Source organism: Coffea eugenioides, chromosome 4 (assembly GCF_003713205.1).
Source record: "Coffea eugenioides isolate CCC68of chromosome 4, Ceug_1.0, whole genome shotgun sequence".
In the NCBI taxonomy this organism is placed as follows: domain Eukaryota; kingdom Viridiplantae; phylum Streptophyta; class Magnoliopsida; order Gentianales; family Rubiaceae; genus Coffea; species Coffea eugenioides.
In genome coordinates, this window is record NC_040038.1 from 9,676,317 (window position 1) to 9,692,745 (window position 16,429).

The following is a 16,429-nucleotide window of genomic DNA, read 5'->3' on the forward strand; positions in this document are numbered from 1 at the left end:
TTGGATACTATCGTTAATTAACTTGGATAATTAAACTAAAACAAAATCATAATCATCTCTGCAAACTCTATCCACCAGGGTTGGTGTTTATTGGTTACTGTCGTTTACAGAGAAAACAAAAGAGGTTGGTAGATACAAAGAAACCAAAATGACAAATGGATATTAACTTGGATACAAATTTTACCGAGGGTATTGACTGCATTCGATGTATTTGTGTGAATTTATTATCGGTATACAAAACTAATTGGCATAATTGAGGAAGTTAAATATATGTGAGGCCAAATTTGGTGCATGAATTATCCAAATGAATGAGACTAATTGGTATGCAGCATGAATTTTTTTTTTTTTCAAATTATAGGCATTTGAACCTAAGTAAGATAAGAATTTGGATTAATTTTATATACATTATTCTTATATACATTATCACCGTACATGACAAATGTTCAAAACTTAAATTTGAAATTTAAATTTTGCTCATATATCATACATCCAACCATCATAATAGTGTATGTACTGTTAATATATATAAAATTTATTTTAAAATATGAGAATGTATATACTGTTAGTGTATATAAGATTTACTTTAAGAATTTATCTAATAGTAATTTGATTAAAGCTGTGTGTGCGTGTATCTCTCTCTTTGTATATATGTGTATATATAAATAGACCGATTCACTAATATATAGAAATTTTATGTAGGTTTTTTGATTGTAACTAATTTTTTTTAAAAATTTATTATATTAATATTAATATTATTATTATTATTATTGTTCATTGGGCTCAAGCATAGAAGAACTAACACAGAACGTTGTCGTTTTTTGAAGTCAATTGGATTAAGTAAAATTAAATAAACTCCGGCCGCCACTTCCTCCGTCACTCGACCTATAGTCCTCCCGCCTCTCTGGGAAGACGTCGGCGACGATGAAGTTCCGGTACGCCATGGTATGCTCGTCGAATCAGAACCGGAGCATGGAGGCTCACTCGCTCTTCAAGAGAGAGGGCTTCGACGTCTCCTCTTACGGAACTGGTCAACACGTTAAGCTCCCCGGTCCTTCCCTCAGAGAACCCAATGTCTACGACTTCGGCACCCCTTACAAACACATGTTTGATGATCTCCGACGCAAAGACCCCGAATTGTCCGTATCTCTCCTGTTCCTTTTTTTAATTACTCCCCCCCACCTTTTAGCTGTAAATATATATATATATTTATATATTGTATTTTCCCCACCTATACAGCTCATTTTTCCGATAATTCGTTCTAATTGAGCTTAGTGATGCTAAGCTTTAGTTGTTTGATGTTTGCCAATTTATTCTGTATTACCAGAAAGAAAAGTAAAAGTAAAAATTAATTAATTTGGTTTTATCAGGAGCCAGGGCTTTAATTTTTACTGTCTCCTACAATTGGGGTAGGTATAGGGCTTTAATTAGAGTGGAGTGGTCGTCTTTACATGAATTTATGGTGTTAGTGTGTACTTTGCTAGCATGAATTTGTGTGTTCTATGAGGTAATTGTGGCTGATAATTGTCGAGGCCGTTGGTACATTATGATTTTTGTTGCTTTATTTATTTAAGTAGGGAAGTCTGTTGAACATTTTAGAAAATTGGTTATGCTATCTCTTGGGTTTTTTGTTGGCTTTTTTTGGATAAATGAGTGATGGAATTTTTAGTCTTGACTCTTGAGCCACAGTTTTTATGGGTTTGTTAAATTGACTTTAATTGGGTAATGTGAACGTTCTATATAATTTTGAATCGAATGTTGAGGACTAATGGATGTTTTCCAGGTATAAGCGAAATGGGATATTGCCAATGCTTAAGAGGAACTTGGCTGTAAAATCAGCGCCTCAGAGATGGCAAGAGAATGCAGCTGATGGCTCCTTTGATGTAGTGCTTACGTTTGAGGAAAAAGTTTTTGACATGGTTATTGAAGGTTGGTTTGCTTAATATTATGAGAGTCCCTTACATGTAACATAATATGTTAATCTGTTGTTAAATCTATTAAGTTTTTGAAATTGATTGATCTGTGGAATTACTGCCCTGTTATCTAGGATGGTAAGTATTTAAATGTGTTGAAGAATCTTGATACCTAGCAAAGTTCAATGAAATAACAATTTGGTTGGCTGCTTATAGCTGGATTGGAAGCACACGAGTTTTGACTTGTGGTCTAAACTGCATTAAATAACAAGTACTTAACAGACAAAATTGGTACAATAATCCCCAGAAAGCATATACCTTTGATAATTTGACATTTAGGAGTTGTTCTAGATATGTTTAGCTTTTTGGTTACATTGTCATACTTATTCTGCCATTATATGGGAGTTGTTTGAATGTACCATAAGGCGCTTGCATAGAACTTTGTTTCATCATTGCTAAACTTTGCATTTGTTTGCTGATTTGCTTCTTATTTCCTAGTGTTTTTCTTTCATTATATTTCAGATCTTCACAACCGAAATCATGTTCTCATGAAGCCTGTGTTGGTAATCAACTTGGAGGTAAAAGACAATCATGAGGAAGCAGCCATTGGAGCAAGGCTTGCTTTGCTTTTGTGCCAGGAAGTAAGCTTCTGTTCTACTCGTCTGGTACTTCTGATTATATATTCATTTTTTCTTTATTTCCATGTCAGTTCTGGGAACTGTTGATTTTTTGTATTTGTGGCCCATTCTGTCAGTCTCTTGCAACTCACATGTTAAGCTATTGCATTCTTTTTACCCTTTTTCCCTGTAATGTTGTCCAAAACTAACTGTTTTTCCCTGAGCTGCATGTGCATATGAGTTGCTCTTTAGGAAACATGAAGCTATGGCCATATCACTTTCCTTTTCGACACTGCATGGGTGAGAATCCATTGAGTGTGACGCCATGTTAGAACAAAAAATGTGCATTTTGCTGCAGATTTGAACTTATTGCCAAAAAAAAGTCATTAACTTGTTTGGATTGCAATTTAGGAATTTCTGGATTCATGTCTTCTTTATTTGCGATTTAATCATTCCAATGTGTGGCAAAAGAGTATTTTGATGGTGACCTTTTTGAAGTTTTTAGGAGTCTTTTGGGCTTTCTGTGCATGTAATTTTGGTGTCTTATTTTTCATGTTCGTATTTTTGATGCTCTTGTGTAAAACTCGTAGCTGTTAATCCCAGATGAAGCTCCAAATACATGCAATAGCATGGAAAAGCGGGTTGTTTGTTCATGCTATGTCTATATGATTCCCAATTATGCATCACTCGTTTCATTGAACTTTCGCTTCCTTTTTATATGTGCTTCTCTGTGCAGCTTGAATCTTTTGAGGCTTGGGAGGAATCAATCAATATGTGCTTGCTCACGCTATAGTTATATGAAATCCCGATCATGCATTACTCTTTCAGGTCCCACTGAATTGTTGTATACTACTTCTCTGTGCAGCTTGAATCCACTGAGGCTTGGGAGGAATCAATTGATGATCTTATCACTAACTTTGAGAGACAACATCGAAGGAAGCTTTTATACAGTGTTTCCTATTATTAATTTTGACCCCTAATTATTGGAGGAGGAATTTTTTTGTAGATTGACCTGAAGTTGAAATTTGTTGATATGCCAATGATTGATGGCCTTACTCAAGAGTTGTTTTGGTTGTCATAGCTCTGGATACAATAGGAAGCTCCCCTTTCTCCACTCCCCACTCTTGTCTCTTTGGATTCTTATCTGCTACTTATGGCGTTGTACCATTTTTAAGTGTACTTGTTTTTTTCCATCTATTTGCTTTCTCCCAAAAGCGAGGTTCAGTATTCGGTTGCCCATTGTAAGTTGTGACTAACTAATTTCTTGATTGAATACATAGGGGGTGTTGCAAGTTGCATCCGGATATAAAATTTCTTACCTTTTATTAATAGCCAAAAAAAAAACTAATATGTACAATTGACCTCCAATTTCGGGTAGCCTTTGAAAATGGTTCGACAAAATAGTCAAATTATATGTAATACAAGAGCAATTAAGGCCCTGTTTGGAAGTCAGGTTTTAGTACTTGAAAAAAAACTGGCTGTGGCCGAGTTTTTTTTATGGAATGTAGGTGTTTTTGCTTGGCATGTTTGCACAGGCAAAATTCGCAAATACAATAACCTGATATAATTGTACAGAAAATATATCAAAAAATAATTTTAAAAAAAATGTGTTTTTGGTGCACGAAACATATCTATCCAGAAAAAATATAAAATAAAATGTAGTTGCTCCATTCCATATACTTGCAAATTGCGACACCCGAAATCGCTGGCCCAGAAGCACGACTCAAATAGCGATAGGCAAAGTCGCTGCCCGATGAGCACGACTCTTTGGTGTCAGCTGATTTAAGAGCCTCACTTCCAGTTGCGCGTTGATTCAAATCTCCGGAAATGGGCGAAGACGAAGCCATTGCCAAGTTTTCTGAGGATCAAAACGACGACGGAGTAAGCGAATCGAAGGCCGTTCCAGTAGAAGATAAAGAAAGCATAAACGACAAAAATGTGGAGAAGTTTCTGGACTCCATGGATGACTATTTAATCCTCGTCGATTCCTTGTCCTCCATTCTTCGCCAGGTAAAACATCAGCTTCACTAATTTTATTTTTGCGAATATGTAAATTGTGATTATAGTCGATAAGTTCACAAGATATCAGTGGATAAGCCGCTGAATAATCGCCGTTCCTTCTGAGAGCAAAATTTTAGCAGGATTAAGACGGTAATTTTATTTTAGGAGATCGATGCATTGAAGCAATCTTTAATTTGGTAATTTGAATTTGATATTTAGTCATGCAAGAATAATTTGGTGATTTGACTTTAGATAATCACTTCGAATAGTAGCTTCTGAAGTTTGAAATTTTTTTTTTAATCTTTTTTTGGGGGTAAAATTGAGTTTGAAGGATGGTTTTTCCTAAAGAACAATTAAATGTAAAAGATAAAAGGATTGCCTAGGAAGATAATTAATTAGGTGAGCTGCTTCTTTCTACATTTTGGGCCCAAAAGAAAAAAGGTTGTTATTCTCTCACAGGGATGGTTAGAATTGGCGAGTGCTCGGCATTCCATGGGAGCGTCACGCATAAGTGCGTCTTCCTATGACATGAAGTACCATTCAGCTGCTACTACATTGCAACTGCAGCATGAAACTGGTATGTTGATGCGTCTTATTAATTATTTTAGTATAGTTGATTTTTTTTTTCTCTTTTGTAGGGCACAAAAGTAGCAGGAGTTTTTTATTGGTGATTCTAATGCTGAAATTGCTCAACTAAGATTTTTACGTCATTTTCTTGCTTATATTAGACAGAATTTTGAATGGGAATCTGACTTGATTCAGCTTTAATTTTTGTTGTTGCTAGCTAGCTCTGATGTAGGGCAACCGCATTTTGTGTTGCGCAAATGGGAATCCTCGGATAGTCCTAAAAAAGATCCTTCGGATAGTCCAAAAAGAGATCCTTGCGAAGCAAAACTTGAGGAGGATAAATGGGTACAGAGTGTATCTAGTGGTCTAAGGATCAGGACCAAGGGAACATCTGAAAGTTCTGGTAAATGCTTTTCTGTGTAAGGAGATATAATTGACAATACAACTCATACATTTGAGTAAAATCATTGTTCAGAAGTCATTTCTAATTTCTGCAATGATTGTCTTTTAACCAAGTAGATTGGTCTGTAAAAGTTATCTAAGGCGTTTTAGACAGCGTGTGTCCTTATTTTTCTTTTTGTAGTCAGCATTATAAACATATACTGAGACTCTGCTTTTTTTTTCATTTTTTCCTTCTTGTCTGGGTCCAAAGAGAGTAGGGAGAAAAAGGCGGAAAATACTGGATCTCCACCTTCTGTTGAAGGCCATGTAAGTGTCTATATTACTACTAATCCCTTGTATTGAGTAATGTGAGTTCACAGGTACAGGTGTATTGTAGCTCTAGTCTTATGGTGACAAATTTTCTTTTAAAGAAGATATTTACTTCTTTTCTGTGTACTAGTTTCTTCATGTTAGTGCTATGTTAACACTATTATGGGCTTAATTCAGATCCCTTGACAAAATTTTTAAGTTCATGGAAACTTTTGTGTGCGTAGAAGATCTTTTGCTTATAGAATCATCCATCAATCTCATTTCTTCTCTTTCAGGCTCAAAAAGAACGACTCAAGGCACTCTCCATGTTTGGAGCATTGGCTCCTCCTAAACTTCGAGCTGCCCAACTTTCATTTGAGACAGGTAGGGGGAGAAAAATATATAACAGGAAGCTACAATAAGACAAAAAGGAAATGATGCTTTTATTTCTTTATGCAATGCTTTTTGTTATTTTAAGTTATGTATATGAGCTTTGTTTACATCTGGGAATACTTTGCCTTTGTTTCTTTCAGTAGTCTGTGACCTATGTGGACTAGCCTCAAACACCTGTAGCCCTTGGGTAAAATTTTTCACTTTTTTGGAAACCAAGGGCAGTGAAGGAGCTGTTTCTGATTAATGCTGGACTCTTGGACTTTGGATTAAAAAAAAGTCCTTAGTATGACAGTGTCTACTCATTTAACTTGATCCATTATGAAGTGCTTGTGCTGTATTAGTTGAAGATATGGTTTTGAAAATTTTCTCTTCGAATCACTAATGGACACCTTGCATCTTTCTTGTGCTATGCTATCTTGAAAAAATGTCAAACCAAGACCCTCTTTGTCCAGGTGATAGATATTCAACTCACTGCTAGTTCATGGACACTTTTCCACCAAGTGTCCCTTCTCCTATTCCCTTTGCATTCGATTTCATATTTATGTCCTTTTCATATATGTGCAGCCCTGGAAACACTTGCAGATATAGCAAATGTGCGAGCGTCATTGCTACGTGCTTATGAACAAGTGCAAAAAGAGATGGAGAGCCCCATACAGTGATGAAAAGTTAGTTCACAACCAATGTAGCCTTGTGTTCCTCAAATACATGTTTGTGACTGGAAAAAGATTGTTTTGTAGTTAATTGATTAGTATATGGATTTTCTTCGGTAAAAGAAACAAGTATAGGGCTCAATTGCTTCTTAAATGGTCTTTTCCTGCAGGAAGTGATGACAGCTTTTGATGTGTTGTAATCTTGATGGTAAACCACTATTGTATGCTGTATCCATTTTCCATTTTAAATGGGAAATTAATACTGCAAATGGATTGTGTACATCCTTTTGTTACCATCAAAGTATTAAATTAATGAGAGAATGCTTCAAGGTTGTTTGATGAGCATACAAGATTAGATATTGACTTTATTTCATATTGTTGTTAGTTCAGAATATTTTGCACCCGCTGTTTTCTCTTTGCAGTGAACTGCTTGCTTATTCTGAACAATATATTGTTTATGAATTGTGGCTTTAGGATAATTTGTTGCACAAAACTAACGGTGGTTCTGGAGTTGGCAAGTGGACTCCGACAACCACGTATGTCAGAAGGCTTTCTAAGTCGAGACGATGCTATCTAGTTCAGAAATGACGAGAGATCCATAAGAGAGAACTCTAGCCATCAACATATGTCCTGAAAGCATCTAATCCAAGATCAGTTACTGTAAGTTAGTGAAGGATCTTAAGCATGTTCGCTAGAAAGTTTCACTAGTGAAATTTAAAGCTTTGTCGTCCATGCCAGAGTTGGAGATTATACAAGCAAAGAGGGTAAGCAGTCATAGAGGAGGACTCTTTGGCCCTGGCTCTGGCTCTTGCTCATACATAAGAAATGGTTCGTACCTCATCCCAGTGCTGTTGTAGTCCGAAAAACTAAAAGATAGTAATGTAGGCAAATGACATCAAGATGAGGGTATTGCAAGAAAAGTATCTAAAGCTATTTGAGAGACGAGGGAAGCCTATCCCTTCCAGCAAGGAATTATAAGGAACATTAATTAAGACTTGGAAGGGGTGATAGGTAAGGCCCGTGAGGCAATGCGCTGGAGAGAGAGAGAGAGTATCTCAACTACGAATAGCAAAACAAACTCGTGAAGTGGAGACTCCCAATATCCACCTCTCACTTGCAAAACTTTTTTTTTTTTTTTTTTTTCATCCTTCTTCCTTCTACTACGCGAGTTTTGTTGGGAAATAGAAATAATTTAGGTAACATAAAAATAAGGTGAGCAATAGTGGGCCAAACAGGTTTTAAATCCCACGCCTCTCATGCTTTTTGAAAAAAAAAAAAAAGGTTAAGCAATAGTGGATATTGTTGTCAAGAGCCAAACTCACAAAATGATCTCTATTCCTTTAACATAAATTTTAGAATAAATATAAACACGGGATCTTCTACCGTGTGCTGTACCACATTTGTGGCGTATCTCATGAGTTTTTTCTTTTTCCTTTTTTTTCGCATTCTTGTTTCGACAATGTGATTTACCACAATCACAACCACATTGTACAATTTCCCGTGTAAGTACTTCGAAAAAAAATTTACAGACAATTTTAACAATTTGATCTTTAAAAAATAAAAATGATTATAAAAGATTAGGGTTGAAAATTATCGTTATTTGTCAGATATCCTAAGAGCACCTCCAATGGCGACAACGGTTAAAATTTTTTTTTTAACGTTCAATTTTTGGTTCTCTCTATATAAACATACAAGAAACCTTTTTTTTTTTTTTGTCATATCTCACTATCCTACTCTATTATTTCTCTTACTCTCTCACTCATTTTCGTCAATCTATTTGCACAATTTTCTAAAATTTCAATATTTTGTGATTATGGATGAGAATTTTAATAGTTTTAGAAATATGTTAAATGCTCCAAATATAGAAAATTCATCCTCCTCACAAAATCAAAACCACCAAAATTTCCCAAATTATCCAAATTTCTCATTTTCTGGTATTCTTATAAATGTGCAAAATTATGCATATCCCCTAAATTTATCCACTTCCAACCATCCATCAAATTTCCAAAACCCATCAAATTTTCCATATCCAATTCCCATGTATCCGCCACCTACTTATTTTAATCCGACTATGGGAAATCACTGCACATCGGACTATTATATCCTTGGTATGGATTGTGGGGGTTTAAAAACTCCGTCAAAGATAAGGACGTTGGCCAGCAAGAAAATGAAACACCAATGGAATCAATGTCGAGCTCTCAATTTCCACCGCATTCAACACAACATGGGGTGGAAAATATTATTATTCTCGCCAATGAGGTGGTGAAAGAACCTGATTGTTAACGCATTCCATGGTGTGGATGATGACAAGATGCTTGCAAGTGCTTGATTTATAATTTTCAAATGCAGCATTGTGGGTAACTTCAAAAATAATGAAATTATTTTTTAAAAAAATTATTTTATTTATTTACGAGATATGAGTTGTGTATTATTAAAATAAAAATTTGATTTAATTGTAAATCCATACTATGATACCATGTGGAATGTAATTTATTATAAATTAGAATGCTGATGTAACATGTGAATCACACCCAAACGCCCTAAGCACGACGCACGACGAATTGTCGAAGTCGAACAGATACTGACAGGCAAATCTATGACTCACCTCCCTTTGACTTGTGACCGCTGTCACATCGGATCCTCTCAGGTTTCCGTTCCTTACTTCGCTCATTTATTTCCGCTTCCTCTCGTGCGAAGAAAAAATCCAAAACAGCAACAAAACTATACTTTTCCACAATCAACCAACCTCAAACCACCACCCCTTTAATTAATCTTTCCTCCAGTTTTAAATGGTACTTTCTAACCAACGGACCCCATTTGATCAATTTTCCAACCCCATCTCCATCACCATCGATCATTCTGGGAAAAAAATACTAAATATGGCCGACCAAGAATCAACACCTGGAGAATCATCGTTGGAAATGCACCCAGCTTAATCAAATTTTTTCTCTTCACAAACAATGGCCGCTGCAGAGTTGAAAAATCAAGAATCATCACCAGCATCATCAGCGGAATTGTCCGAATCAGATGCTACTACTGGTGCTAGTACTAACAAATGGGAGGAGCTTCTCCGGAAAATGCTACCGGCCGGAGCTCCGGTACCGGACGAGGACCACCTAGACTACTCTATTACAGTAGAATATCAGGGTCCTCCTCCTTGCTTACCTTCTTCTACTTGTATTAGTATTCCTAAACCTCTTAAGTTTTCCTCATCATTTAAAACCCATAATTCCCTTTTGATCTCTCGGAAAAATAGTAACTTAGTTTCTAGCATTGCTCGAAATCGTGATAGTTCTGATGAAAAATCAAGAAGCTCCTTTTCATCTTGCTCTGTACCCGGTAATTTTCTATTTAGTAGTTGTGATACTAAGGTTGATGACGGTAAATCTGTAGATTTTTCGGCTAATTTTGATACTAATGATAGAATTGATAAGGGAAAGATTGGAGCAAAAGTTAAGCGTTGTAGTAGGTGCGGAGAAGGGGGGTGGTTGGTTTTGATTAGGGAGAAGAGGGAAGTGTGTATGGTGTGTGGTGCAGAGTACTGTAGGCATTGTGTACTGAAAGCAATGGGTTCAATGCCTGAGGGAAGGAAGTGTGTAGGGTGCATTGGCAAGCCGATTGATGAGGCAAATAGGGAAAAATTGGGGAGGTGCTCGAGGTTGCTGGCTAGTATTTGTAGTCCTTTGGAAATAAGCCACATTATGAAGGCAGAGAAAGAATGTTCTGCTAATCAGATTCGTTCTGAACAGGTTGTGGTCAATGGCAGGCCGTTGAAGGAAGAGGAGTTGGTGGAGGTTATGGGATGTGCCCATCCTCCATGTGATTTGAGACCAGGGCGGTATTGGTACGACAATGATTCTGGACTTTGGGGCAAGGTGAAGAAAATGAGTTTGATTTTTGGTATATTTGTCGTTGTATATGAGATATGATGTTTTGACTGATTACTATTGTTTGTTGATACAGGATGGAGAGAAACCAGTTAGCTTTATAAGTGCAAATTTGAAAGTTGGTGGAAAGCTTCTGAATAATGCCAGTAATGGGAATACAAAGGTTTATATTAATGGCCGAGAGATCACAAAACCTGAGCTCAGAATACTGAAGGTATGGTCGATACACTGGATAGCGTGGTATTTGTCATTTAGGGGTGGATTATTTTCTTTCTATTCTTTTCCAGTTGTTGCAAATTAGTACGGTTTCGCTTTGGATTCTAGTGACCAACTGAATAGCTCTTGGTACATGGTCAGCTTTATACACAGTTTAACATTTACAATTGAAGTTTTATCACCTATACAATCTTGTTTACTCTTCTGGCTTCCTGGAAATGCACTATCTATCTGACAAGATTGGTCTTGGTCATTCCTTTAGAGGGCTCTTGAATATAGCAATTTGAGTAAGAAGTGAGAGAAGTTTAAATAATGTCTGGATGCATTCCAGTGAGCACTATTTTCTCATGCTTTAAATTCTTAAATTGTACAGAATATTTTTCTACAAATTAATTATTAAATCAAACATGACTAATTTCTGCTAACTTTTTTAATAAAAAAATTTGGTTATTGGTGAGCTTGCTTCATTGACTATTGCCATGAGATAAAGCTCTTAGCTGCAATGCATCACTAAGCACCGCATTTTCCTATGAAATTCTCGGATTTGATGGTTAGATATATGTAATACACCTAACATTTAGAAGTTTTGCTTCCGTTACATCCATAGTATATGAGGCTTAAACTAGAAGAACGTCCCTTGATTCCTTACTCTGCCCAGCCTCCCTTTGCCTTCTATCCTCATAGATTGAATTTCTTTCTTAGAATTTGTTTCCATGGCTTACTCTGGTGTATTTATCATAAAGACGGGGAAACCCTAGGCCTCATGCTCCTAAAACTTGATTTGTGTTCTTCTGTTTTTTTCAGCTAGCCAATGTACAATGTCCTCGTGGTACTCACTTTTGGTTGTATGAGGATGGTAGCTATGAAGAAGAAGGCCAAAAAAACATCAGAGGAAACATATGGGAAAAGGTTCTCTCATCACCTATGGAAAAATATTTTTTTTCTTCATGTTAATTTTCATAATATGCTGGTTAAAGGTGACAAATTAATAGTTATGAGTTGAAGTGGGTTTTTTTTAGGCAGGCGACCACACGTCTGATTTGTTCATTATTGTCGTTGCCTGTACCATTTGGAAATGCTCGTTGGGCCAAGGAAGATCAGACTACTTTTTCAGGTAGACCTGTGGGTAAGTACTTGGAGCCAGGGAAAGTTCATAAACTTCTGCTCTTGGGGTTGGAGGGCTCTGGGACAAGCACTATCTTCAAGCAGGTGTTCTCCATATTTAATTCTGTAATATTATTGTTTGTTTATTTACAATTAATCTTTTTACTTGTTTTAGGTATCCGTGATCAATCTTACAATCACAGAAGTTAATGATTCTCCCAATTTTGAACATTTCATTGTCTTCTTGTATTTATTCTAGTCAAAGGCATAATGTGAAGTAAAACTCAGGAAGATGGTGTTTCATTCATCAGTCATATTATTCTTTGTTTATTTACAATTAATCTTTTTTACTTGTTTTAGGTATTTGCGATGAATCTTATAATCACAGAAGTTAATGATTACCTCAATTTTGAACATTTCATTGTCTTCTTGTATTTGTTCTAGTCAAAGGCATAATGTGAAGTAAAACTCATGAGGTTGGTGTTTCATTCATCACCCAAATCTGACTTTCAACAGAAATAGAATTCTTCAACTAAGGGAGCAGGAAAGACCTATTACAATGTAAACTCTATATATTGCAACTTTGAATGTCTTTATTCTAAGTTTTAATAGGGAATGCAAAATGGCTTATGTTTGTTCTCTTGTTATTTTTGTGCTACATGAGAATCAGTTTAGTATTGAAGTTTTTGATGGGGACTTGGTCATTACAAAAAAAAAAAAAGATTCAGCACCTTGCAGAGGATTAGTTTGCCTCAATAGGTTATACACATGAAGCTAGGAGCTTCCTGGTGGTTTTTCTGTTCCTCTTACCAGTATACTGCTCTTCCTTTTTTCTGTGCCCCACCTACTGGTCCTGCAAGAACTGCTATAATTGATAGACATAAAATTTGGCATTAGTTTGCTTCCTAGCTTCTATTGTTTCTTGTCGAGGCCTCTGGCATTCTACCAAATATCACAATACCTTCATTCAGAATTTTCAAGTTCCTTTCTCAAGGAATTGTTTTCTCAGTGTGCATCAGTTGTATAACGTATAGTTGTTTGGTTCTACCTAAGGCAGACATGCTTGAGAGTAGGACTGTTAGCCTAAATTTGGTACTCTCTGTGTTTCCACGCTTTTTTGACTTATATGCCTTCTATGCTTTTTCATGTAATAGATGAAGTTCATATATGGAAACCAATTCAGTGCTCAAGAACTACAAGATATCAAACTTCTGATTCAAAGTAACGTATACAGATACTTGAGTGTCTTGCTTGAGGGGCGAGAACACTTTGAAGATGAGGCCCTTTTGGCAGAAAAGGCTCAGGGTTTGACTGCTGAAGAGTCCCTCCATTCCAGTGCTGGTATGTCTTTTTCTTTTTCAGGGTTCTTTAAAAATATAAGCATCACATGTTTGAAGATGCACATTCACTTTGCTGAATGCCTAGTGGACTCTTTTTCCACTGATGGTGGCCTTGATGTTTCATCTTGTCAAGCTATAACCATCATGAATGTTAAAAAGGTCCAGACATCCATCCATGAGGTTCACAGCTTTGGCACTATCCTTAACCTAAGATAGCTTTTTTTTTTTTTTGACTCAACTTGAACTGATCTTCTAGTTGTCTAACAAAGTTAGATCTTTCTAGGTGGTATTTCGCCTGATAGACAAAGAAAGTCTGTGTATTCAATCGAAAAAAGGTTGAGGAATTTTTCTGACTGGTTGTTGGACACCGTGGCTAGAGGAGATTTGGATACTTTCTTCCCTGCAGCAGCACGTGAGTATGCTCCTATTGCAGATGAAGTTTGGAAGGATCCTGCCATTCAGGAAACTTACAAACGAAGGGAGGAACTTCACTGTCTCCCAGATGTTGCAAAATATTTCTTAGATCGGGTATGATAAATTCTTTGGTCTCTTTGTGACATGATCTTTGAGTAAATTGGTCTCTTTGTGACATGATCTTTGAGTAAATCTGTGACATCAAACCATGACTCCAACTTTTAAAAATTTATTTTTTCTTTTTCTTGATTTACATGTTGGTAGCATGCACATTTTAGTTGTAGGAATTAGGGACTTTTATTATACCAGCTTAAACACTAATACTAATCTTTTTCTGGTTCTGTAAAATTTATTGGTTCACTTGACTGCTAATATCTCTTTTTTCCAATTTTTTGCATTAAGTTGCATGAAATTCCCCAGTTCACCTGTGTCAGAACTTCTTGTACTTTTTTAAATTGCTTTGTTATAGACTTTACCGTTCCCTTGGTAGAGGTTACCAGAATCATGGTGCTTCAAGCATGCGATAATTCATTTGCTCATATTAATTTTGATATCCTTTTCTTATTATATACCAGTGATCTTCAAATGAAGAAATCATCTCGTTATATGTTCTTAGGCTACTTTCATTAACTGAAGGAGTGCTGAATTGGCCATCAATCTGAAGCAATTTCCTTGGTAGAAATTTACTACCTATTGATTTATTTATCAATAGTATGTTTAGCAATATTTTCTTAACCTGATATTAAATGAAGTTACAATTGGCACATTTTTCCTCAATTGATTCCCTGATATTGTGCTGCTTAAAAGCAAATCAAATTGTAACATTCCTTGCATTGGTTACTGACACTGAAATCAGTGAGATGGTCACGGTAGATAATGAGGTTTGAATGGTGAATAAAAACAAAATTTTGGACAGCGACTGGATGTTCGGTTGGCTTAAGCAAGAGGGAAGTAAAACCTTCTTTTCCAATGTTTAGGTACTGCTTTTGTAATGCTCGGCAAAAGCAATTTCTTGAGCAATGCTTTTGTAATGCTTGGCAGAAGCAATTTCTCTAATAAATAGATACGGAAGTCTGACTTGTCTTAAGGAAGAGTTTGAGCATTAAGTAGTTCCAGCAAAATAGTCTGAACCATGTGAGTTCCCTATCTTAAATGATTTTAAACAAGAAGGAAGCAGAGAACATATATGTGAGTTCCCTATCAAGACTTTCTGTCATCCCATCTGACTAATTCAGAGTACATTCAAAGTTATTACATGACCTGGATTGGATCTCGTGATAACCAAGAGCTCCAGTCCAAATTGGTCTGTACTTTTTAATATGAAAATTAACTACTCTGTATCTCAAAACTTACTGGTCTATGACATTTGACAGGCCATTGAGATATCAAGTAATGAATATGAACCTTCAGAAGAAGATATTTTGAATGCTGAAGGAGTCATTCCAAACAATGGTCTTGCCCTGTTTGAATTCTCATCAGATGATCACAGTACCATGTCGGAAACAGGCAATGACAACTCTGAAGTACACCCTCCATCATCCAAGTAATCCCCTCGAGAAGTTCTTTTATATGGTAACAAAATTCTTTTTGACATTACTGCTTCTTCTGAGATAATCTCTCTTGTTTTCTTTTACAAATTTATTCAGGTATCAACTGATCCGTATCAGTTCCAAGGGATTGCTTGACAGCAGCAAATGGCTTGAAATGTTTGAAGGTTTTAGAGCCCTAGTCTACTGTGTTTCCTTGAGTGATTATGACCAGATGGTGGCTCATGATACTTGTCCTTTCTCCAATAAATTGTTGGCAAGTAGATATTTGTTCGAGAGTTTAGCGAGACATCCTTCCTTTGAGGACATCCCTTTTGTGCTTCTCCTAAACAAGTATGATGCCTTCGAGGAGAAAATCAACCTGGTTCCGTTATCAGTTTGTGAGTGGTTCTCTGACTTCAGCCCTTCGAAACCTCATCACAACAGTCAATCCCTGGCACATCAAGCTTATTACTACATTGCTGTCAAATTCAAGTTGCTCTATACTTCAATCACCCGAAAGAAGCTGTTTGTCAGGCAGACCAATGGTCGTGATAGTGAATCAGTTCATGATGCTTTCAAGTACATAAGAGAAATCATCAAGTGGGATGAGGAGGCTAGAAATGTTTATGGGATTTACGAGAACGATTCATTTTATAGTCCAGAAAGGAGTTCATCTCCTAATATTAGGGGAGGCTGAGACTTTAAAACTGTACAGAAATGTCTGGCTCAGCCCTTGAGAATTCAAGGAGACCAGTTGACGAGTTCATCATATTGTTCAAAAGAAGAACGTTCGTGCCCCAACCTTTATTAGTTGACAAGTTCATATTGTTCGGGAGTTTTACTGCATTCCCCCATCATTCATGAAGAATAAAAGCCCGGATTCAGAGTTCCCTAAATTTTAATATAAAGTCGTTGAATAAATAAATCATTCTGGCCCAGGAAGACACAGAATCGAGAAAAAAGATGCAATGAATCAAGTTTCCGTAGTGGGTCAGGTGTTAAAAAAACCTCCCAATGAACTGTAAATGAAAGCTTTCAAGCGAATTAGGAAACGATAGACAAACGCTTCCATTGCGAGCATTCCCGGGTAGCGGATGCTAAAGAAGTGAAG

General features: G+C 36.4%; 3 protein-coding genes across 6 annotated transcripts; all 3 read left to right on the forward strand.

Moving 5' to 3' along the window:
• Positions 1 to 856: 856 nt before the first annotated feature.
• Positions 857 to 3,589, forward strand: LOC113768238 (RNA polymerase II subunit A C-terminal domain phosphatase SSU72). 2 transcript variants are annotated; one of them, XM_027312509.1, is made up of 4 exons: positions 857 to 1,136; positions 1,781 to 1,926; positions 2,433 to 2,551; positions 3,393 to 3,589. In XM_027312509.1, the coding sequence occupies exons 1-4, from the start codon at positions 922 to 924 to the stop codon at positions 3,492 to 3,494; spliced, it is 582 nt and encodes a 193-aa protein (XP_027168310.1). In that variant the 5' UTR covers positions 857 to 921; the 3' UTR covers positions 3,495 to 3,589. The 2 variants fall into 2 exon arrangements, with proteins under 2 accessions (XP_027168310.1, XP_027168311.1); XM_027312510.1 differs by having other exon boundaries at positions 3,264 to 3,482.
• Positions 3,590 to 4,262: 673 nt separating this feature from the next.
• On the forward strand, positions 4,263 to 7,183 carry LOC113769471 (coiled-coil domain-containing protein 115). Of its 3 annotated transcripts, XM_027313922.1 has the most exons (7): positions 4,265 to 4,537; positions 4,988 to 5,105; positions 5,313 to 5,498; positions 5,748 to 5,803; positions 6,082 to 6,169; positions 6,743 to 6,843; positions 6,999 to 7,183. In XM_027313922.1, the coding sequence occupies exons 1-6, from the start codon at positions 4,355 to 4,357 to the stop codon at positions 6,835 to 6,837; spliced, it is 726 nt and encodes a 241-aa protein (XP_027169723.1). In that variant the 5' UTR covers positions 4,265 to 4,354; the 3' UTR covers positions 6,838 to 6,843; positions 6,999 to 7,183. The 3 variants fall into 3 exon arrangements, with proteins under 3 accessions (XP_027169725.1, XP_027169723.1, XP_027169722.1); XM_027313924.1 differs by lacking the exon at positions 4,988 to 5,105 and adding an exon at positions 5,167 to 5,190 and having other exon boundaries at positions 4,263 to 4,537; positions 5,312 to 5,498; positions 6,743 to 7,183; XM_027313921.1 differs by having other exon boundaries at positions 4,267 to 4,537; positions 6,743 to 7,183.
• Positions 7,184 to 9,580: 2,397 nt separating this feature from the next.
• On the forward strand, positions 9,581 to 16,119 carry LOC113767540 (extra-large guanine nucleotide-binding protein 3-like). The gene is made up of 8 exons (XM_027311664.1): positions 9,581 to 10,703; positions 10,792 to 10,929; positions 11,736 to 11,840; positions 11,955 to 12,140; positions 13,190 to 13,376; positions 13,659 to 13,903; positions 15,163 to 15,332; positions 15,436 to 16,119. Exons 1-8 carry the CDS (start codon positions 9,789 to 9,791, stop codon positions 16,013 to 16,015), a joined length of 2,526 nt encoding a protein of 841 aa, XP_027167465.1. The 5' UTR covers positions 9,581 to 9,788; the 3' UTR covers positions 16,016 to 16,119.
• Positions 16,120 to 16,429: the final 310 nt, after the last annotated feature.

What these genes read in the sequence shown, in the direction of transcription:
- LOC113767540 (XM_027311664.1), top strand. Translation starts at nt 9,789, where the DNA reads ATGGCCGCTGCAGAGTTGAAAAATCAAGAATCATCACCAGCATCATCA. An exon ending in ATTCTGGACTTTGGGGCAAG is followed by an intron (nt 10,704 to 10,791) that starts GTGAAGAAAATG and finishes TTGTTGATACAG; the next exon opens with GATGGAGAGAAACCAGTTAG. An exon ending in GAGGAAACATATGGGAAAAG is followed by an intron (nt 11,841 to 11,954) that starts GTTCTCTCATCA and finishes TTTTTTAGGCAG; the next exon opens with GCGACCACACGTCTGATTTG.
- LOC113768238 (XM_027312509.1), top strand. Translation starts at nt 922, where the DNA reads ATGAAGTTCCGGTACGCCATGGTATGCTCGTCGAATCAGAACCGGAGC. An exon ending in CGACGCAAAGACCCCGAATT is followed by an intron (nt 1,137 to 1,780) that starts GTCCGTATCTCT and finishes GATGTTTTCCAG; the next exon opens with GTATAAGCGAAATGGGATAT. An exon ending in CTTTGCTTTTGTGCCAGGAA is followed by an intron (nt 2,552 to 3,392) that starts GTAAGCTTCTGT and finishes TTCTCTGTGCAG; the next exon opens with CTTGAATCCACTGAGGCTTG.
- LOC113769471 (XM_027313922.1), top strand. Translation starts at nt 4,355, where the DNA reads ATGGGCGAAGACGAAGCCATTGCCAAGTTTTCTGAGGATCAAAACGAC. An exon ending in TGTCCTCCATTCTTCGCCAG is followed by an intron (nt 4,538 to 4,987) that starts GTAAAACATCAG and finishes ATTCTCTCACAG; the next exon opens with GGATGGTTAGAATTGGCGAG. An exon ending in GGGAACATCTGAAAGTTCTG is followed by an intron (nt 5,499 to 5,747) that starts GTAAATGCTTTT and finishes CTGGGTCCAAAG; the next exon opens with AGAGTAGGGAGAAAAAGGCG.